General features: G+C 42.1%; 2 protein-coding genes across 3 annotated transcripts; both read right to left on the bottom strand.

Moving 5' to 3' along the window:
• Nucleotides 1-467: 467 nt before the first annotated feature.
• On the bottom strand, nt 468-2,248 carry LOC119659068 (probable cytochrome P450 28d1; the record flags this gene model as incomplete). Its single annotated transcript, XM_038066977.1, has 6 exons — nt 468-739; nt 809-1,078; nt 1,137-1,260; nt 1,458-1,871; nt 1,943-2,047; nt 2,108-2,248. Coding segments are annotated over 6 exons (1,224 nt in total), but the record flags the coding sequence as incomplete, so codon positions are not given.
• Nucleotides 2,249-5,260: 3,012 nt separating this feature from the next.
• LOC119660536 (probable cytochrome P450 28d1) lies at nt 5,261-20,744 on the bottom strand. 2 transcript variants are annotated; one of them, XM_038069165.1, is made up of 9 exons: nt 20,665-20,744; nt 20,399-20,605; nt 20,197-20,335; nt 6,901-7,008; nt 6,736-6,840; nt 6,251-6,664; nt 5,930-6,053; nt 5,602-5,871; nt 5,261-5,532 (listed from the first exon to the last, which is right to left on the bottom strand). In XM_038069165.1, exons 2-9 carry the CDS (start codon nt 20,590-20,592, stop codon nt 5,363-5,365), a joined length of 1,524 nt encoding a protein of 507 aa, XP_037925093.1. In that variant the 5' UTR covers nt 20,593-20,605; nt 20,665-20,744; the 3' UTR covers nt 5,261-5,362. The 2 variants fall into 2 exon arrangements, with proteins under 2 accessions (XP_037925093.1, XP_037925092.1); XM_038069164.1 differs by having other exon boundaries at nt 20,399-20,742.
• Nucleotides 20,745-21,692: the final 948 nt, after the last annotated feature.

Here is a 21,692-nt window from a genome sequence, read left to right as displayed (position 1 = left end):
CGGTCGGCAGTTTCCCCGATGACCTCAAGTCGAACACGCTCCCTGATGATGGTCGGGATTGTGTCGCTGCGAGTTATAAAGCGGTACTGGTCTGCGACTCGCTGCACAGTCAGGTGCGTGAATTGCGGGAAACGCTCGTCGAATCTCTGGTGCAACAAGGGGCGGTAAGATGTTGTACCCGTTCCCGCCGTTATTTCGTAGTAGGAGCAGATGATGAAGAGGTTCATTTCTTCAGGGCACTTCATCCGCTGCTTACGCAAACCTGCTGAAGTGGTCGCCAAAGATTGTAGCGAAACAGTTGCAGCAGGCGGAGCTATGCTCCTGGTCGTCGTGGCGCCTAGACGTCGAACCGCACCACGACTAGTGGTTTCGAAGCCGTGCTGTCCATTACGGGAGCCCGACCCAGTCAGCAAGTCTGACGAAGTAGTAATTTATTATTTATTTATTTATAAGTGAGACTCCAAATACTGTTTGTATTTTTTATGTATTTCCTTCGTGTCTACTAACATTTACTTTAACCATTCGATGCTTTGTTTTAAATTGTGGCTACATTAAATCCTCTAATTATATCAGTTATTAATTCGTTCAAAGTCCACCCAAGTTCCCCCTTCAGGAACGCACAGAAAATGTTGAGTATCGATGATGAAATTTGGGTTTGTCTTTGGGTTCAACTTAACTTTCCAATTTCGTATTACTTCCACAATAGCTGCCTTGGATTGGTATAACGCGAATTTCATACCTGAAACAGAATTTGAAAATTAACACGAAAGCAGTGAGAATGCTTCTACAGAAAGCTGAAAGAAAATACCTAAGCAAATTCGTGGTCCATCACCAAATGGAAGAAATACGCCCATTTCTTTGTATTTTTTGGCCCCACCATTTTCAGGGCTGAAGCGTTCTGGTATAAATGCTTCCGGGTTTGGGTAATACTCCGGGTCATGATGCAGTGCGTAAAAGGGTAGCAGAATTGGAGTTCCTTTTTCAATTTTAATGGGTTTTTCTTTACTAGACATTAATTCACATGTATTTGAGCACATTTTATTGGAAGCAATCGCCGGTGGATATAATCGTAAGCATTCTGAAAGAAGTTGACTGTTAGGTACAATATGAATACTAATAATGATATGTTTGCTTACCATTAATGCATTGGTCTAGGTAGGACAGCTCCTGCAGGTTTTCAAATGACACTTCCCCATTTTCTTTCATTGTTTTATTTATCTCGTCACGGAGTTTCTGTTGGACACTTTCATGTTGAGCAAGCTGAAGAAAGCATGCAGTATTTATTTAGTTATATTGTACATATTGGTAAATTATAACTGACTATGTACATACATATATGCCGAAAAACATTAGATAATAATTTGGAATTGAACTATTGAGTACATTTTATGGTGGATACGTATGCGTCGTTTAAACATGAAATTGTCTTTTATTCCCAAAAAGTATATTTAACTTACGCATCTTATACAGTTCGAAATCAGTACACTCGATGTTTCGAAACCGTCGGCGAAAAATGTTATTGTGTGCGCAGCCACCTCTATTTCAGACAAATTCTTCTTCTCCCTTAGCTGCAGTAAATAATTCAAGAAGTCAACCCGATCACTTATTGTGTTCTGTCTAATTCTGATGGCTTCCTTCATGAGTTGTATGAAATATGTTTGCATATCTTTCTTCATAAATGGCCGCTTGAAGACTCCTCTAAAACAATCCGGTAGTGTAGACATCAACATGAAATATGCTATCGACGCAGAGGATTGGTCCAAAACAGCGGCTCCCTTTTCGCGAATTTCACAAGGCCCCTCCTCGAATGCCCCAGCTTCAATTCCATAGATGCAATTACTAACGACTTCGGTCGTATATCTAGCTGCCAACTATGAAAATTCACATAAATAATTTGGAGTGGTTCAAAAATAATCTAACATAGAAAGGATAAAGCATTTACCTCTCTGGCTTCGATTCCATCTGCAATATGTTTCTTGGTTTCTTTTTCGAGATATTTGGTCATTTTTCCACAAACAGATAACATTATCGGATAGCTAGCTTTTATCTATATTTATTTATCAAGATAAGTAATATTCATATTTTTATATCTAGATACATTTTTTACCCTATTAGTCGTCAGTGCAGGCGTCACTTCGCCTCTGTTTCCCTTCCATTCATTTCCTGATAAAATAAAGGGATTTCGTCCTAATAAAGGATCCACTTCTTTATCTACCTGCACAAAAATTTCATAGGTTCTAGTTATGGATTAAAAGTGAAATTGATTGCTGAAGAACTGAAGCAATGTTAGAAAGATATGTTATTTCTCCGTGAAAAAGAAACTAAATCTTCTTTCGTCTGGTTAATCTTCCCTGAGGTTTTCATTGTAATGCTTGACGCTTCAAGTATAAAAGGTTTTGTGTTTCCCTATGTGAGGAGCATAACGCAGTTTTTCATTGGCTGATAGCATTGACTCGAGATATTTAAATCTCTCAGTTCTACCAGTAGAAGTCACCTGCCCAAAACTGACCGATTTAAATATCTCGGATCGATGCTATCAGCCAATGGCGAATTGTGTAGTGAAATTGCTTCACGCATTAATGCAACCTTGTTGAAGTGACATTCTACAACTGGTCTTCTTTGTGATCGACGTATCAACGCATGTCTCAAATCAAAAATTTACTGCAATGTCGTCCGTCTGCCGCTCTCTATTGTTTTGAGTGTTGGCCGACTACAAAAGACAAAGAAAGGCGTCTAACGATAATGGGAACGAAGATGTTGCATTGCACTGGTGGCGTGAGACATTTTGATCACGTATGAAAGGAGAATATCCGCGAGAAAGGCGAGAGGGGCGTTTCCGATGGTGTGGTCACGTAATTCACGCTAACGTGAATTCACTTACTAATATTGGTCTGAACATCGAAGTCAATGGTAAGCGACTAAAAGGCCGGCCGGAACAACGGTGGCTTGATACGCTGGCTGGGGATTTAAAGACCTCGATATTACTTATTATCGTTAACGGGGCGAAGGCTGAAGCAAAAGAAAAAGATGTGAGGAGCGACGAGTGCACGATAACTCCGTGTCACATAGCTAAAAATTCCATTGCCTTCTATTTTTTAGAAAACGATTTAAATAAATCATTTGATGGAAACCCCTGTATTGGTAATAGTCAACCTCATACGCTTAACACTCTCAAATTAATATTATAAGCAAATGCCACGAATGTAACCTACGTCAAATACAAAAAAAGGCTGGGAAAATTACCAACCACACCAAGGGGTTCATCAACTGATCCTGACAGCGAATTAATGCCAGACGACTGGCAGCGAGACATTATCTGTCTCATACATAAAAAAGGAGATATCACATAGTGCAGCGGTTATAGCGGTATCACGTTGCTGAGTAAGTACCATCTATAAGACATTGTCAGCTATCTTGCTAGGCCAGATAGCCCCATAGGGGATATTGTAGCTCCAGGATCACCCAGTTTCCTTGGGCAGCCCATGAAGAATGCCAAAACGTTAGTTCAGAAAAAAGCAATTGAAGATGAAGGTGTTGTTAGGCTTTCAGATTTGACTGGTCCACAAACGGATAAGCCAAATGTATGAATGAAATGTCGACATTTGTCTAATTTAAACTCCATCCGAATATCACAGCTGAACATGTCTATTGATCGCAACCGAGTTCTAAGATGGTCGTCAGTACCAGCATACAGCTTGAAGTTATCTAAGTACATCAAGTGTGTCAGTTTGCACTTAGCACGTAGGCCGTATTTAATTGCAAAACCTTGCCTTCTAGCATCATTCAGTCTCCATGAAAGGAGGTTCAGTGCCATACAAAACCAAAGGGGACTCAACGAATCTCCCTGGAAGATGCCCCTCTGTATACGGATGGGTTCTGAGGTATTAGCACCCTAAGGTGTACGCACTGATAAGGTGGTATACCACCCTTCCATGACTGCCGCCAAAAACTTCATTAGTTTCGGATCAATGCGATACAGATGTAGGACATCAATTAGCCAGATATGCGGGAAGCCTTGGCATAATCCATATAGCAACTAAAGAGGTTTCTTTGGCCGTTAGTTGTTTCTCCTACAACTATCGAGTCGATAATGAGTTGCTCTTTGCAACCCCTTGAACCAACTTGCTCCTCGGACAGAATGTTGTTGGTCTCGAAGTGCGCGTTGTCCCTTCCACTAATAATGGACGTAATGAATTTGTAGAGGAATGATTTTCGCCACACCGTCGTAACCGATTGCATATGACAGAAAGTTTCTGCTTTAATGTGCCCAGAATTTCAACTACGGGTGTTTCACTGGGGATGGCTTAGTTTCTGTAAACCCTCTGCACTTTATTTCTCAACCGTCTGCTGGCATTGCCAGTGCTGATCTGAATCAGCCTAGCAATGTGCTGCCTTAGTGAGTCCCGCCGACGATTCAGACGAATTTTCCATGGTGGATCCCTTTGGTCACTCAAACCAATAACAAGAAAGCGAATCTTCTGACCGTGCAATCTGACAGCCGTAACTGCACCACAATACACAAGTGATTGTAGTTGCAGCACCGACATATCAGCACACAGTCGAGATCATTGATTTGAGATAGAATTCCCGGAGTTGCTGGAGATGCATAGAGCCTGGGAATACCTGGTCCATGCAAAAGATCCATATCCGAGAATTCTATACACGCTCTTTGAAACTCGTCCCAAACCTCAGCGGAAACCTCAGCTGGAAGAGTGCTTCGGCGAGTACTGAAACTGTTGCCTGCAATGCGGCGTAGTGTTGTTGATGCCGCCACCTCTGCACCCATCGACTCTCGGTCGGCAGTTTCCCCGATGACCTCAAGTCGAACACGCTCCCTGATGATGGTCGGGATTGTGTCGCTGCGAGTTATAAAGCGGTACTGGTCTGCGACTCGCTGCACAGTCAGGTGCGTGAATTGCGGGAAACGCTCGTCGAATCTCTGGTGCAACAAGGGGCGGTAAGATGTTGTACCCGTTCCCGCCGTTATTTCGTAGTAGGAGCAGATGATGAAGAGGTTCATTTCTTCAGGGCACTTCATCCGCTGCTTACGCAAACCTGCTGAAGTGGTCGCCAAAGATTGTAGCGAAACAGTTGCAGCAGGCGGAGCTATGCTCCTGGTCGTCGTGGCGCCTAGACGTCGAACCGCACCACGACTAGTGGTTTCGAAGCCGTGCTGTCCATTACGGGAGCCCGACCCAGTCAGCAAGTCTGACGAAGTAGTAATTTATTATTTATTTATTTATAAGTGAGACTCCAAATACTGTTTGTATTTTTTATGTATTTCCTTCGTGTCTACTAACATTTACTTTAACCATTCGATGCTTTGTTTTAAATTGTGGCTACATTAAATCCTCTAATTATATCAGTTATTAATTCGTTCAAAGTCCACCCAAGTTCCCCCTTCAGGAACGCACAGAAAATGTTGAGTATCGATGATGAAATTTGGGTTTGTCTTTGGGTTCAACTTAACTTTCCAATTTCGTATTACTTCCACAATAGCTGCCTTGGATTGGTATAACGCGAATTTCATACCTGAAACAGAATTTGAAAATTAACACGAAAGCAGTGAGAATGCTTCTACAGAAAGCTGAAAGAAAATACCTAAGCAAATTCGTGGTCCATCACCAAATGGAAGAAATACGCCCATTTCTTTGTATTTTTTGGCCCCACCATTTTCAGGGCTGAAGCGTTCTGGTATAAATGCTTCCGGGTTTGGGTAATACTCCGGGTCATGATGCAGTGCGTAAAAGGGTAGCAGAATTGGAGTTCCTTTTTCAATTTTAATGGGTTTTTCTTTACTAGACATTAATTCACATGTATTTGAGCACATTTTATTGGAAGCAATCGCCGGTGGATATAATCGTAAGCATTCTGAAAGAAGTTGACTGTTAGGTACAATATGAATACTAATAATGATATGTTTGCTTACCATTAATGCATTGGTCTAGGTAGGACAGCTCCTGCAGGTTTTCAAATGACACTTCCCCATTTTCTTTCATTGTTTTATTTATCTCGTCACGGAGTTTCTGTTGGACACTTTCATGTTGAGCAAGCTGAAGAAAGCATGCAGTATTTATTTAGTTATATTGTACATATTGGTAAATTATAACTGACTATGTACATACATATATGCCGAAAAACATTAGATAATAATTTGGAATTGAACTATTGAGTACATTTTATGGTGGATACGTATGCGTCGTTTAAACATGAAATTGTCTTTTATTCCCAAAAAGTATATTTAACTTACGCATCTTATACAGTTCGAAATCAGTACACTCGATGTTTCGAAACCGTCGGCGAAAAATGTTATTGTGTGCGCAGCCACCTCTATTTCAGACAAATTCTTCTTCTCCCTTAGCTGCAGTAAATAATTCAAGAAGTCAACCCGATCACTTATTGTGTTCTGTCTAATTCTGATGGCTTCCTTCATGAGTTGTATGAAATATGTTTGCATATCTTTCTTCATAAATGGCCGCTTGAAGACTCCTCTAAAACAATCCGGTAGTGTAGACATCAACATGAAATATGCTATCGACGCAGAGGATTGGTCCAAAACAGCGGCTCCCTTTTCGCGAATTTCACAAGGCCCCTCCTCGAATGCCCCAGCTTCAATTCCATAGATGCAATTACTAACGACTTCGGTCGTATATCTAGCTGCCAACTATGAAAATTCACATAAATAATTTGGAGTGGTTCAAAAATAATCTAACATAGAAAGGATAAAGCATTTACCTCTCTGGCTTCGATTCCATCTGCAATATGTTTCTTGGTTTCTTTTTCGAGATATTTGGTCATTTTTCCACAAACAGATAACATTATCGGATAGCTAGCTTTTATCTATATTTATTTATCAAGATAAGTAATATTCATATTTTTATATCTAGATACATTTTTTACCCTATTAGTCGTCAGTGCAGGCGTCACTTCGCCTCTGTTTCCCTTCCATTCATTTCCTGATAAAATAAAGGGATTTCGTCCTAATAAAGGATCCACTTCTTTATCTACCTGCACAAAAATTTCATAGGTTCTAGTTATGGATTAAAAGTGAAATTGATTGCTGAAGAACTGAAGCAATGTTAGAAAGATATGTTATTTCTCCGTGAAAAAGAAACTAAATCTTCTTTCGTCTGGTTAATCTTCCCTGAGGTTTTCATTGTAATGCTTGACGCTTCAAGTATAAAAGGTTTTGTGTTTCCCTATGTGAGGAGCATAACGCAGTTTTTCATTGGCTGATAGCATTGACTCGAGATATTTAAATCTCTCAGTTCTACCAGTAGAAGTCACCTGCCCAAAACTGACCGATTTAAATATCTCGGATCGATGCTATCAGCCAATGGCGAATTGTGTAGTGAAATTGCTTCACGCATTAATGCAACCTTGTTGAAGTGACATTCTACAACTGGTCTTCTTTGTGATCGACGTATCAACGCATGTCTCAAATCAAAAATTTACTGCAATGTCGTCCGTCTGCCGCTCTCTATTGTTTTGAGTGTTGGCCGACTACAAAAGACAAAGAAAGGCGTCTAACGATAATGGGAACGAAGATGTTGCATTGCACTGGTGGCGTGAGACATTTTGATCACGTATGAAAGGAGAATATCCGCGAGAAAGGCGAGAGGGGCGTTTCCGATGGTGTGGTCACGTAATTCACGCTAACGTGAATTCACTTACTAATATTGGTCTGAACATCGAAGTCAATGGTAAGCGACTAAAAGGCCGGCCGGAACAACGGTGGCTTGATACGCTGGCTGGGGATTTAAAGACCTCGATATTACTTATTATCGTTAACGGGGCGAAGGCTGAAGCAAAAGAAAAAGATGTGAGGAGCGACGAGTGCACGATAACTCCGTGTCACATAGCTAAAAATTCCATTGCCTTCTATTTTTTAGAAAACGATTTAAATAAATCATTTGATGGAAACCCCTGTATTGGTAATAGTCAACCTCATACGCTTAACACTCTCAAATTAATATTATAAGCAAATGCCACGAATGTAACCTACGTCAAATACAAAAAAAGGCTGGGAAAATTACCAACCACACCAAGGGGTTCATCAACTGATCCTGACAGCGAATTAATGCCAGACGACTGGCAGCGAGACATTATCTGTCTCATACATAAAAAAGGAGATATCACATAGTGCAGCGGTTATAGCGGTATCACGTTGCTGAGTAAGTACCATCTATAAGACATTGTCAGCTATCTTGCTAGGCCAGATAGCCCCATACGCTCAGAATATCATTGGCCCATACCAAAGACACTTCACTCCAGGAAAATCAGCAAAAGATCAGAATCTGCGGCAAGCGATGGAAAAACTGTTGGAATATGGACAACAGTTGCACCATCTATTCATCGACCTTAAAGCCGCCTATGATAGAATAGCCAGGATAAAACTGTACACGGCCATGAGAGAATTCGGTATTACGACGAAATTGATAAGACTGACTAGGCTGACCCTGACCAATGTGCGAGGCCAGCTAAAAGCAGCAGGATCACTCCCAAGACCATTCGACATCAACAACGATCTACGACAGGAGGATGCCCTATCATGTGTCCTCATTAACCTGGCCCTCGAGAAAGTGATCCGTGATGCTGATTTAAATGCAAGAGGTACGTCCTCTTTAAGTTCACCCAACTACTGACCTATGTTGACGATATCGACATAATGGGAAGAACGACCCGAGACGTACAAACTGCCTTCATCCAGATCGAGCAGGCGGCGCGAGATCTTGGGCTGCACATCAATGAAGGCAAGACAAAGTATATGGTGGCAACGTCAGCACCGAAAACCAACCAACCAAAAACATCAAACCGTACTGGTCAAACGGGAAGAACAAGGAGACCTTTGATAATTTCTCCTATCGAAAATCACAACCGACAACAGTTACGATGAGGAAATCCGCGCACGGTTGTTGTCAGCCAACAGAGCCCATTTTAGCTTACGAAAACTGTTCCGCTCGAAACGTCAAAGCTCTTACTGTACAAGACTATGATCTTACCAGTCCTCATATATTCCCCGCAAACTTTGGTTCATCAAGAAAAATTGCGAACTTACGGCCGCGTTCGAGAGAAGAATCCTCCGAAGAATTGTTGGCCCCTTCATGAGGATGGACGATTCCGTAGTCTACATAACGACGAAATCTATGAGCGATATCACGACCTTCTGGTTGTGGATAAAATCCGGCTCAATAGGTTGCGACGGGCGGGTCACCTAATCCGTATGGGTGAGGATGATCCAACCCGGAAAGTCTATAAGGGCAGTATCTATTGTAGAAAAAGAAGACGGAGCAGACCCTGCCTGAGATGGAAAAATCGTGTAGGTCAGGACGTGAGGCAGCTGTCAGAGATATCGAATTGGTGGACCTCGGCACAAAACTGGGATGGCTGGAGTTCCTTATTAAGGCAGGCCTAGACCGGATACCGGTTGTTGCGCCGTTGATGATGATGAATTTTTCGGTCAAATTCCATTAACCACTGAATCATTAACTCGCATGTCATGCGAAATTATTTGCAACCGCTTGATGTCCATGAAGGCAAATACTCTGAGACGTGCAGCTTGCCCAATCACGAGTGGTTTTTATTTTTCTCCTGCTAAATTACCGCACAGTAAAATTGTTAACCTTTCTTTGGACAATTTTCCACCTTGACACTTATCCCAAGCGTTTTGTTGGGTAATGCTCTAAGGAAGAGCCTGTTTCGTCGGCATTATAAATGTTTTACGATCTATAAAAAATTAGAAGTGATGGAAGTTCTTTTAGTTCTTTAATTGTTCAACGTCTTCTGGATTAACAGCAGAGGCTTCACCAGACACACATCGAAATACTATATTGTGTCTACTACGAAATCTTTGCAGCCAACAATTAAATGCAGCGAAATCTTTAATTCCAAGGCTTAAAGCTGTTTCCTTGGCTTTGATCCTGATAATGGACTGCTTTGACTTCGGCCCTTGCAAAACCAGTCATAAAGCATGCTATCAATATTTGTCCCTTTTGAATTAATGAAGTGTTTTTTACTGTCGATATTTTCTCTAGGAAACCATCTGACCCTTGATGCCTCTTTGTCACGCCCAATAAGGGAAGCCTGGTCTTTCCTGTATCAAATCTGGTTGAGACAAGTCAAATTAATTTATTGATATTGAAACTGTTTTAGATTATTTGCCTATCGTTTTACCTTTTGGCTAGCGCACCCACTGATATATTTTCATCATACGCATTGAGAGTACCTATTTTCTCTTTTAAAGAAAACACTATCCTCTCTGACATTATTAATTATTTTACCTTTTAAACTTTTCGCTACAACTTGTTGCGATTGAATGAGATGATGTTGCGAAATTAGCACAAACATTTCTTATCAGGGGAATCCCCAAATTAGTTTGTGGACTTCTACGTTTGAATTCCTACGCGCAATTTTGTGCGTCATGTATGTGTTTGAGAAGGTTCGTGTCTGGCTATGAGGGTTTTTTTAGTTATAAAATCTACTCGCCTGGTCAAAAGGGGTGTCCGCCTAAAAGAGGCAAATCATAATCAGTGAAAAATGGTCCGCCCAAGAGGGGACGCTAAGAGGGTTTCCACAGCATAATAAAATCTTGTGGGTAGAGAAAGTGATAAAATATCTTATATCTTGACTGATCTCTCTTGGTGACAGGTCCTGCCGGAGACCAACCGTTAACACGCATTGAATGTCCTTACAAAAATGATTATGCCACAATCATCCGAAAAATACTAGGGCGTCCACTTCTGTCAGCATGGTTGGACGGGCCCACGTTCTGTCGAGAAGTCAGCAAGATTTTTTGTTTGTAAAAGAAAACCTTATTAAAATCGGTCCAAAATTTGTCTGTCTGTTTGTCACACGCACTTTCCTTAGGAGCGGCGAAATTCGATGAGAATTAACGTTAGCGCCCATACATGTAGTAGGCTATATCATTCGTTAAGTTGTCCATACATGAAAAATGGGGGTGTATATTTTTTTGAAGTTAATAATAATATATTACTATGTTTTCGGGAATTGTGTAGGAACCCCCTAAAGTTTATCGTAGCATCATAAAAATAATATAGTAATATAGACTAAAGTATGAAGCAAGTTTGATCTGAATTTTACTGTTATTTACTGCTAAGTTATAGTAGTTCAAAAGTGCCTTTTCCGTGTAAACTACTGCACCCCAGAATACTAAATAGGCACTTAGCCTAGGTGGTCTGAAACACACTATCGTTTATAGCCAAAAACAGTCAAACACAAATTTAATAAATTTGATTCTTTCTTTAATTACAAACACATCAGTGTCAAAGCCTGGTCGAACAGGTATTAGTTATTAATGTTTTAGGGTGATAAATGTTTAGTCGTTATTGAGTTGATAATTTTTAAGTTGAAAAAATTAATTCACGCGATGCTGCATGTTTTCTAGTCGTTATTGCAGGTGAAAAATAGGATGTATTGTAGAATCGAAGGTGGTTAAAGTCCGCAAAGCCAAGATTCAACATTCCTTCGTGTGAAATAAAAGATTGTTCACATCATCCATCCCAAAGGCCCCCAGCGCAGACCAGAAATCCGGTAGCAATTTGATCATATAGAAGTTTCTCGGTAATTTAAATGTATCTGACACCGTGTGAATTAGGTACTTCTTCAGAACTTTACTAACCATTGCGAACCACTGGAGCGCTAAGGGGTACTGATAGATCAATGCATGAACTGACATCCATGGAAAAAAGTGAGACTTGCGTCCCATCCGGACCAACAACTGCCGAGGCACATTCACCATGCATGAACGCAACATCAGACACCAGGACCAGAAAATTCCTTGATTTGAGGCCACATGCAGCCGCCACTTGGGCTCTGCCACAGATGGCCCCCAAAACATACGACAGGACAATCTGAATCTTATTAGAGGTTGCGGAAATAACATTGGGAATTACAATGTTAAATAAGGTGCAGAACGACTTACAGATCGAAGAGACACCATTTTCAGTATCCGGGTTCTGAACCATTGGGAATTACGGTGTCAAAAAAGGTGCAAAACGACTTATAGATCGAGGAGAGGCCATTTTCAGCACCCGCGATAGATTTTGGGATTTCTTTGCATTAATTTAAGAAGTTCTCTGGCTGCCAGGAGGAGCCTTCTGAAACGGAGAGGCGGCTCGTTGGCCGTACCATTTTTCTATAGAGATTGATGGCGTTACGGGGTGTGAGACCCCAGAAAAACCAGTTGAAAAATTAATCAACCTGCCTGCCTTTACGGTTTCCCCCGGTTACGGAACAATGGAGTTCAAATGGTCTTAGACGGAACTCGTCTAAAAAGGTGATGGATTTGACATGAGCAAGGGTAAGATTATTAATTTTAATGAGCAGGGGTGTTACCCTACTTCTTTTGAAGGATATAGTTGGAATTTGGTTATGTTAATTGGTAGCCCCGATCTTCAGGATTAATCAACAAACGCATGTGCCTGTGTTTGTTGACATTTGGAAGTCGACAACTAATCGTCTCCAGTGGCCAAAATGAGGAAATCGTCCGGATATTGGAAGTTTTCAATGTTATCAGAGCATTTATTATGCAGGAGCATTGCATAAATATTATATTAAACAGCTTTGGACTTAAAACGCATCCTTAAGGAATATAATTTTCAACTTGAACGCTGTCCAGCCCTAGTTGTAGGCGTCGATTGAACATTATCGTTGACACCCATAAAACAATCTTCACAGGAAAGCGGAAATGTGGCTCTCATAGGCATTCTTCACATCCAGCACCGCAGCCAATACCTGCAGACCTTTACTTTTTTATATTGAAATGTGTCAAAAGGATATAATTGATTCAAGCAGACGTAGATTTGCCTGTCGAACAGGCATAGTTAGCAGGCAGGACTTTCATCAATGAAATTATTGATACGAACCTTGACCATGGAGATAAGTAGTTTGACAAACACATTAATGAGAGCAATAGGGCGGTAAATGGTCAAAAGTTCTGGGTCTTTAAGTGTTATTGGGATAGGTACCACGCGAGTAATATAATAATTCTCAGTCAGTCCTCCTCAACCTGCACCAGATGAGGTTAATCCCTTGTACCAGTGCAGAGAATTTTTTTGGCGCCAACCAGCGTACATGTTGATAAGTGATATTATTCGTACGCTTGCGCCTTAGCAATGCAGCCTTGAGCTCTTCTAGGGAAAAGGGCTGACAGACAATGGGATATCTAACGATATCCGGGAGGGAGGGTGAAGGGAGGCTCTACTGCCCAACAAGAAAATCAAGATATTCAAGGTTTTTCTTAAGATTCCAACATGGGGATTTGTCGCTGAGGTAACCACGAAAGCCCATCATGAATTTTCAGAAGGATTTGACATCTTTCGTCACAGATAAGTCAGACCAAATTTCACGCCAACTCTTCCGCTTCGCGTCAGCCACAACCATTTTTCACAATCCTCAAATAGGAGAAAACTATCAGTGCTGGATCTAGCCATGAATCACCTATATGTGATTTGTTTCCTTTTAAAGTACAATTTAGGCTCCGGGGTCCACCACGCCTCCGGCTGCCCCATGTGATTAGTGCAAAGTCTAGTTGCATCAGTAGTTTCCCTTTTCAAAGTGTTAGTAAGAGGAGTGATATCTGCTAGAGGCTCTAAGTTGTTGATCTGCGCCTTTGACTTATTTAAATCAGTCTTAGATTTAGGAGACACATTTAGCACCTGCATAGAAAAGCAAATGGGAGTGTGGTGTATGGCCTCCAATCTCATGCCTTTCTTGCTGAGTTAGTCACTCAGATTTTTGGATCCAGCATTAAAATCCCCAGTGATGAGTACATTGTTATACTTCTCGCAAAAATGAGGAGCCCGCCAAAGGCTGTGTTGAACTGCCAGTTAGAGGTACTGACACGACCACGAAATTAGAAGTAATCTGAAACATAGTTGACTTGGCGGAAACGAATGGATTTGCGGAACGCCGAAATAACGCCGCCATACCTGTCTTCCCTAAACTTTGCTACTAGATTAAAACCAAAAAAAGAAAAAAAAATTTGAGAGCAGGGAATGGTGAATAGTATAAGTTTTTTGCAGGGCAAGAATATCGAAGTTATTGCTATTAGCATAATATTCTATGTTTGATTTATTTGCCCTTAGGCTTTGAATATTATGCTGAAGTATTTTCACTATTTCTACCAGGGAAATTAGGTGATCATATTTCAAATCGGTTTGATTAAGTGTCTATACAATGTCAGAGGCCTTACTCTTGAGTTCCTGATCATCTGCTCTTATAACAGGTTCATTGAGAATTAATCAAGCCCGGACTTCTCTTCTTTACAACATTACTATACTTGGCTAGACCTCTGGCAACCCTATTAGAGTTCAGAGTGGTGTTGTTGTACTGGAGCTCCCTTTACTGGGAGGAGAGGGGAAAAACCTATCGTAGCTATCCAAACCTTGCAGTGCGTTATGATAATTGTTTGACACCCGAGTAGTTATGTTTCGAATCGAAGCAATTTCTACATTTTTGATATAATCTACTCATTTAGGGCATCTCTTATCCATAGCGTTGTGAGAGACCTCACAATAGGACTTTTTTGACCTCAGAAGAGAAATTTTCTGCAGCACAATTAAGACATCAGAAGGTTCGGGCCTTACAAAACTTGTTGACGTGGCTAGCTCTACCACACTTAACACATTGCGACGCCCTTAGTTTTATGTGGAAGACTTCGACTCTCGTGTAGGCGATAAAGACAAGATCAGATAAATCGTTCACCAAGTAGGTTACCCTCACAGTGGTAGAAAGCACTCTATCAACACCCGGCTCACGAATTCTACGAGTTAGTCTATCAGCATTAACAATTTTTACCAATGATTCAACATTTACAATCGTCCGTCATAACATAAGGGGGATGTTTCTGATCACCGCGTCTGAAATGTATAAACGCACTTTGTGCGGTTACTCATGGAGAAGCACCGTGAGAAGTATCGCGCTCTTTACATTGCATTTCTGGATCTGTATAAGCATTTGACCATGTGCCACACAAACTCATCTGATATGCTCTAAGACAACACTTAGTGCCAGAAGAATTCATGCACTGGGTTCAATTGCTCTACCACGATCCGTAAAGTAAAGTTCGAAGTGTGGCGGGTGTATCAAAACCGCTTCGTGTCTCTGTTGGCATTCATCAATGTAGCGCCCTCTTACCACTCCTCTTTGTTCATGTTACGGACACTGAAGTTGGCGAGCTGAAGCGTGAAATAACCGCGCTAGTGGCCAGTGTGGCTGAAATGAGTGCGACGCTGGACGCTTAGCGTTCGGGCGCCAGGCCGCGAGATAGCTTGCAGTCTGCTGCTCGACAAAGGCGATCGGGTAGCAGGTCGTCAGGACAACCTACGGACCGAAGTATTTGTTGGTACCATCGCAGATTCGATGAGAAAGCCACCAAATGTACGATCCAGTGTAAATTCGCGCCTACGCCCAAAAAACTAGGTCTGCGGAGGTTCTGGCGACGACCACCCAGAACTCAACGCCACGTCGCTTAACAATTTATGATCCTCTCAGCGGGCGCAGATATCTCGTAGATACTGGTGCGGAGGTTTCGGTTCTTCCCGTACCCCGGCACCATCGACTATTTCCTCAACCGTTGAAACTGGCGGCAGCAAATTCCTCCCAAATTAACACCTACGGGTATAGGCAAGTAGATGTGAGTCTTGGCTTGCGTAGGACGTTTTCATGGCGATTCATTCTGGCGGATGTCAGCTTCCCCACATTAGGTGTAGACTTCTTGTGTCACTATGAGTTGCTGGTGGACTTGCAAAACAAGTCTCTTATAGATCTCACGACTAACCTTAATTCGTCGGGCCGAATCTCATCTCACCCAAGTACCATTACTGACTCTCGTCTTTGGGCACTCCTCGAAAAATTCAGCCAGATTACTACCGACTGTAGTCTCTCTAAACCAGTTAAGCACAATGTGCAGCACCACATTAACACTACTGGTTCCCCTATCTTCTCGAAGGTGCGTCCCCTACCACCCCAGAAGCTGGATATTGCACGGAAAGAGTTTGAACAACTTATGCAACAGGGTATCTGCAAACCTTCGGACAGCTGTTGGTTTTCCCCTCTCCATATGGTCCCTAAGCCAAACGGCGAATGGCTCCCCTGTGGGGATTACAGAAAGCTAAACGCGCAGACTGTTCCAGACCGATATCCCATTTCTCTCATTCATGACTTTGCGCATCATCTTGCAAACTGCCGCATTTTTTCGACCTTGGATTTAACCAAGGCATATCACCAAATCCCTGTAGCTCCAGAAGACATTCCAAAGACGGCAATATGCACACCCTTTGGACTCTTTCAGTTCACACGGATGACTTTCAGGTTGTGCAATGCGGCGCAAACCTTTCAAAAGTTCATCCACTCGGTCCTACGAAACCTGGTCTATTGTTTCGTATATTTGGATGATGTTTTGGTCACTTCTTCCACAGAGTCTCCTTGAGGCCGGATTAGTCCTAAACGTTGAAAAATTCAAGTTCCTTTAGACAGGTAAGATTCCACGGCTACTTGATTTCCCCTGACGGAATACAGCCTGACCCAGACAAGGTGCACGCAATCTCAAGCTTCCCGCGTTCGAAAACCGTGAAGGATTTACGAAGGTTCTTGGGCATCATGTAATTTTATTTTCATTTAAATACAACCCATTTCGATGAACAAGACTTTTCTCCACTCTATTCTTAAAAACTCACACTCCCAAAAGAAAAACAATTCATTTCTTTCTAAATTTGTCATTTTTATCATGGCCTGCACCGCCATGGAGAACACCGATAGTGGCCACTGTCAATAAAATTAACAACATTCGAAATTTATATTTAAATATTAAACCCCGCTGCGCCACAGCAGCGACCTGCTCAGAACTGAGCGATTAAAATATCTCGGGTCAACGCTATCAGCCAACGGAGAACTGCGTTATGAAATTGCTTCACGGATTAACGCAACCTGGATGAAATGGCATTCCACAACCGGTGTTCTTTGTTATCGACGAACGTCTCAAATCTAAAATTTACCGCAATGTCGTCCGTCCTGTCGCCCTCTATGGTTTTGAGTGTTGGCCAACTATAAAAAACAATGAACCGCGTCTAGCGGTAATGGAGACTAAGATGTTGCTTAGGACTAGTGGCGTAACACGTTTTGATCACATCCGAAATGAGGATATCCACAATCGATATGAGGGTGCACTGATCGTGAAAAAGCCAAAGGCTAAGTTGGAAAATTAATTTGGCTTTATGCACCCTTGCTGCAAAGTATTGTAACTTACATTCCTCCTCTTCTGTTCTGCGCCAAGTGCTCTTGGGATGACGAGATTGGATTCCACTGTGTGGCGTAGGCCGTAATTCAATTGTCGACGTCAATCCTAGCAGCTTTACTCCGTTTGAGTGCATTGATGGAGGAAGAGGAGGAAATTCACCGGATGTGATACGGTTAAGAACCATGGTGAAATGTTCTTATTCTGATTTGATCACAATCTTTGACTTGAATTATACTAAGCGATATTATAATTTCTAGGTGTTTACTTCTGAAGATAATTTTCAAATTTAAATAAATTTATTTAATAGCGAAATAGAAGAAGAAAAAAAACAAAGATCAGTTCGCCGCCGCGGTTGGGAACAGAAGAGACCGGCTTATTTCCATGCGGTCCTTACTGTCCCAACCAACGGCATTTTTCCACCGCTAATTCTCCACTCTCCTGGTGCGTTCCGAAAATGAGTGAGTGGAGAGTTCCGCGCCATCTACCCGTCCGCATCCGCAACATTCGAAATAAATTTCGAATGCTGCAGATCCTGCCGCGCCACATTCTTTCCACCGTCACAGGGCCACAAACTTTTTCATGATGCGGTATACATTCCTGCAATCGTTGCTATGTGCGGCATTTTTCGGTTCCCTGACCAGCGCAATAACAAATTGTTTCTTGTCACCGCGTACACTACGTTGAGCTTCCTATCAGTTATAGCCCGTTTTCTATAGTCAAAGGTCGTTTCCGTGAGGTCAGTGCCTATCCGAGGCATTGTTGACGTTTCAGTAGCAATAAAATTTGAAAATTTGCAGGTTGCTAGTGCACGAATTTATATATTTTTAAGTTGCTTATTGTAACAAGCGGGGAAGATTTTGAGTGTATTTTTAAGCCCCCAAAACACAGGGCTACCTGCATGCGTTTTTTAATAAATTGTGACTGATAGGGAGCTTATGCATTAACGCATTTACTTACAGTTTATAGAGTGGTTACGGTTCACCATGCGTGGTAGTTGTGGAGGAGATTGTGAGATTTGCCCTAAGGAGAATGGGATGAACTTTAAAATCCCGAAGAAAGGAACCTGTTTTGAGTACAACAACGCAAGAGATAATAGTTCAACTAATCTTGAAATATATCAAGAAATATCTAAGAAATTTGAAAGATAGAAAGAAGGTTGGCTTTCGCACAAAATAAGCCTGTACTGACCACGTTGATATCCTTCGGATCATTGTGGGGCAATATGCATAGTATACATGACTGCTTAACTTCCCTTCTGTTAACTACGCGACTCCAGGGTTTTGCGGACGACCTGACGGTAGTTGCAATTACAAACCATCCCGAGGACGTGGAGGTTTATGCAAATGAAGCATTCATACCATCAAGTCATGGTTACGAATGGCCAAGTTGGATTTGGCGGACGAAAAGACGGAGGCGGTCCTCATTACCAACCGTAGGAAGAACAACACGGTTACCATCCGGGTTGGTAATAGTGAGGTCGTCTCAAAATCGGTTGTCAAATACCTGGGGGTGATGATCGATGCCAAGCTGAGTTTCAAGGGACACTTGGATTATGCGCGAGAGAAGGCAACAAATGCCAGCTCATCCCTTGCAAGGATGATGCCTAACATGGGAGGGCCGAAGTATAGTCGCAGGCTACTCATCGCGGGAGTGGTGAGGTCTATCCTGCTATACGCGGCCACTGTCTGGGCGGGAGCGTTGAACCACGCTGTCAACCGGAGGAAGATAAGTTCGGCATACCGGCCAATTGCGCGAAGGGTGTGCAGTGCATTTAGGACGGGGTCGACGGAGGTAGTGTGTGTCATCGCAGGAATGATCCCTATTGATCTTCTAGCGAGCGAGGCACACTGGCTCTACGAAAAAAGGAAGGCGAATCCAGCCGTGGTGAATGCGGATTTCCGAAAAGCCATCAGGAGAGAGTTGTGTGGCAAGTGGCAACAACGATGGGATAACTCCGACAAGGGCCAGTGGACCCATACATTGATCCCGTGTATCGAGAAATGGGTCATCCGAAAGCATGGAGAATTGAATCACCACCTGACACAGTTCCTTACGGGACACGGTGGCTATAGGAAGTACTTGCATCGCTTCGAGTTGGACGAGACTCCCAACTGTCCTGAATGCGGTGCTACACCCGAGGACCCGGAGCACGTTATATGGATGCCGGTAAATGAGGCAGTAGCAGTGGTGCAGACAAAACTCCTGGGTTGGATCGAGCTCGGAAGGCGGCGCGACGGAGACGTGACATGGACGAGCTGGTATAGCGAACCAGAGCCTCCCCCGCGAAGTAATACTTCACGGTGGTCCCGCGGGGAGGGGCGGAAGAGAAGGGGTGGTTTTAGTGGGTGCGAATCCCACACACTGCTGCAACCTGGCGCAGCAGCGTCTTTCTAAGATTTCCACCTTCATCCATCAAAAAAAAAAAAAAACTGCGCAACTCCTCTTGATTGACTCAAAAGGAGGTATACGGTGAGCGCTCTGCGAAGAGGTGTTCCGAAGGAACTAATACCTATTATCAGAGTTTTGTCCTAGATTGTGACTTTCAAAGCAAAATCCCCTATAGTTGCACTACGTGGCTGATATGTTTTCATGGGTACCCTTGAAATTAAATGAAATGAAATGTGGCAATTTGCAAGAGCTCTTCCATTTTCCTACTTTTTAGAGCAAAGTCATATCCTACGATACTCAATGTCGACTTTTGATTGCAGTTCTGCATGGTAGTATACCGTTGAAACAAGGCACAGGCAAGGAGAAGAAATGCCAAATTATTTGACTTACACAATTTCTTACCATCGAGAGTGTCGAAAAAGGGCTAAATTCAGTTAAGGACACAATACACGCAGCGTACCACGAGTATCAGAGCGAACTAAGACTAAAGAAGAAGAATAACTGATACGCCCCTGGGGGGTGACCGTCTTACTATAATTTATTTTACTTACCCACTTGGAAACCTCATTTTCACTAAAATTCCGGAAGTTTGTTATAAGTACATCTTGCACCAATTTAGGGTCAATAATGAGGAGTTGCGGGTTCCGAACATTGAAAATCCCAACAAATCTATCTTTTCCTTTATATTCACTATAAAAAAACACACAAATAGCGTTCACCATATCACTGATGCACACTTCAAACCATTCTCACCGGTAGATGTCGATAATATCATATTGAAAATTTCGCTTCCGTAATACTATATTAGGGATGTTGCCAAACAAAAGTCGTGGCTTCGGGCCTAACACCCCACGCTTCTTCCAGTAGTTGAAGTTAGACACTAAGAAAAGGTAAAGGAGCCCTCCAATTGCTCCAAATAAGGACAACGTTAGGAGAAGGAAAGCCATGGGGATGTTTCGGCTGAATGTATCAAATGTTAGCAATGAACTGAACTGATCGAGAAAGTAACTGGAACCTACTTCTTAGCGTAATTTCTTTGATTGTTATGAAAGAAATGAGCGTCCACTATTGGGATCTACACAACTGAATGCGTTTGAATTGATAGCGGAGCCGCTTTTATATATTCCACTTACTGGAGATATCAATTGGAAAAAAATAAAAAGAAAAGTCAGTGAACGGAGAAGCCCTCTATGTACAAATTGTTGTTACTCAGTAAGCATACGTACAACATATATGTATGTTGCAGTATATGTGCACATATACTTGACATTACCCTCGAATTGTTTGATAGAAATGATGGGGGCGGCCGGCCAGTAAGTTACTGTTGATACGATGAACTGTGGGATGTATTATAGATCAAGTACACTAATAGCCAGTGGGTACGTGAACACAAAGTTGCCATCCCTGTTCTGTTGATTGTTCCTACATTCAGAATGGCAGCTATTACTCGCACTAGTTTCCCTTGTTAGTCTATTGTGCTTCTATAGTAATCATAAGATGAAACTAATTAGAACCGGAGCTTTTTTGTATTCGCAATTTTGGCCCTTTCTATGAGCAGAAATTACACTGGGCATCTAAGTTGATTTTTCTGATCTAATAAGATTTTATTGTTTTGGTTCTTCTACCTGACAGCGAGCACCGACTTATGATTGAAGTTCATGGTCCATCCCTTCGTCCTTTCCCTAATAGAACATTTGATTGCACTTTCAAAGCAGATTCAGGGCGAACCTGTCTTTCTTCCCCTTTAATATTTTTCTTCAATGCGAGAAATAGTGCACCATCCTACTACGTATTATACATACATAAAAGTATGTTTTCCGACCTTGATTAATAGTCTAGTATTTATGAAGGGTCTAGTTCCTAGGGTCACATGTTTCAAAATTGTCGAAAATCAGTTAAGCATGGTATGGTTTAGGCAGGGTTGACTGATGAAGCTAAAGTCGCACTGTGTAAAGACTACCTAAGAAAGACCTGGCATTTTGGTGACCCTTAGAACGAAAATGCACGTTCATCAGTTTTCCGCGAAGTAATATTCGATTTTGGTACG

The sequence above is a fragment of the Hermetia illucens genome, chromosome 6 (assembly GCF_905115235.1).
Source record: "Hermetia illucens chromosome 6, iHerIll2.2.curated.20191125, whole genome shotgun sequence".
NCBI lineage: Eukaryota > Metazoa > Arthropoda > Insecta > Diptera > Stratiomyidae > Hermetia > Hermetia illucens.
This window is presented reverse-complemented; position numbering and strand designations above follow the sequence as displayed.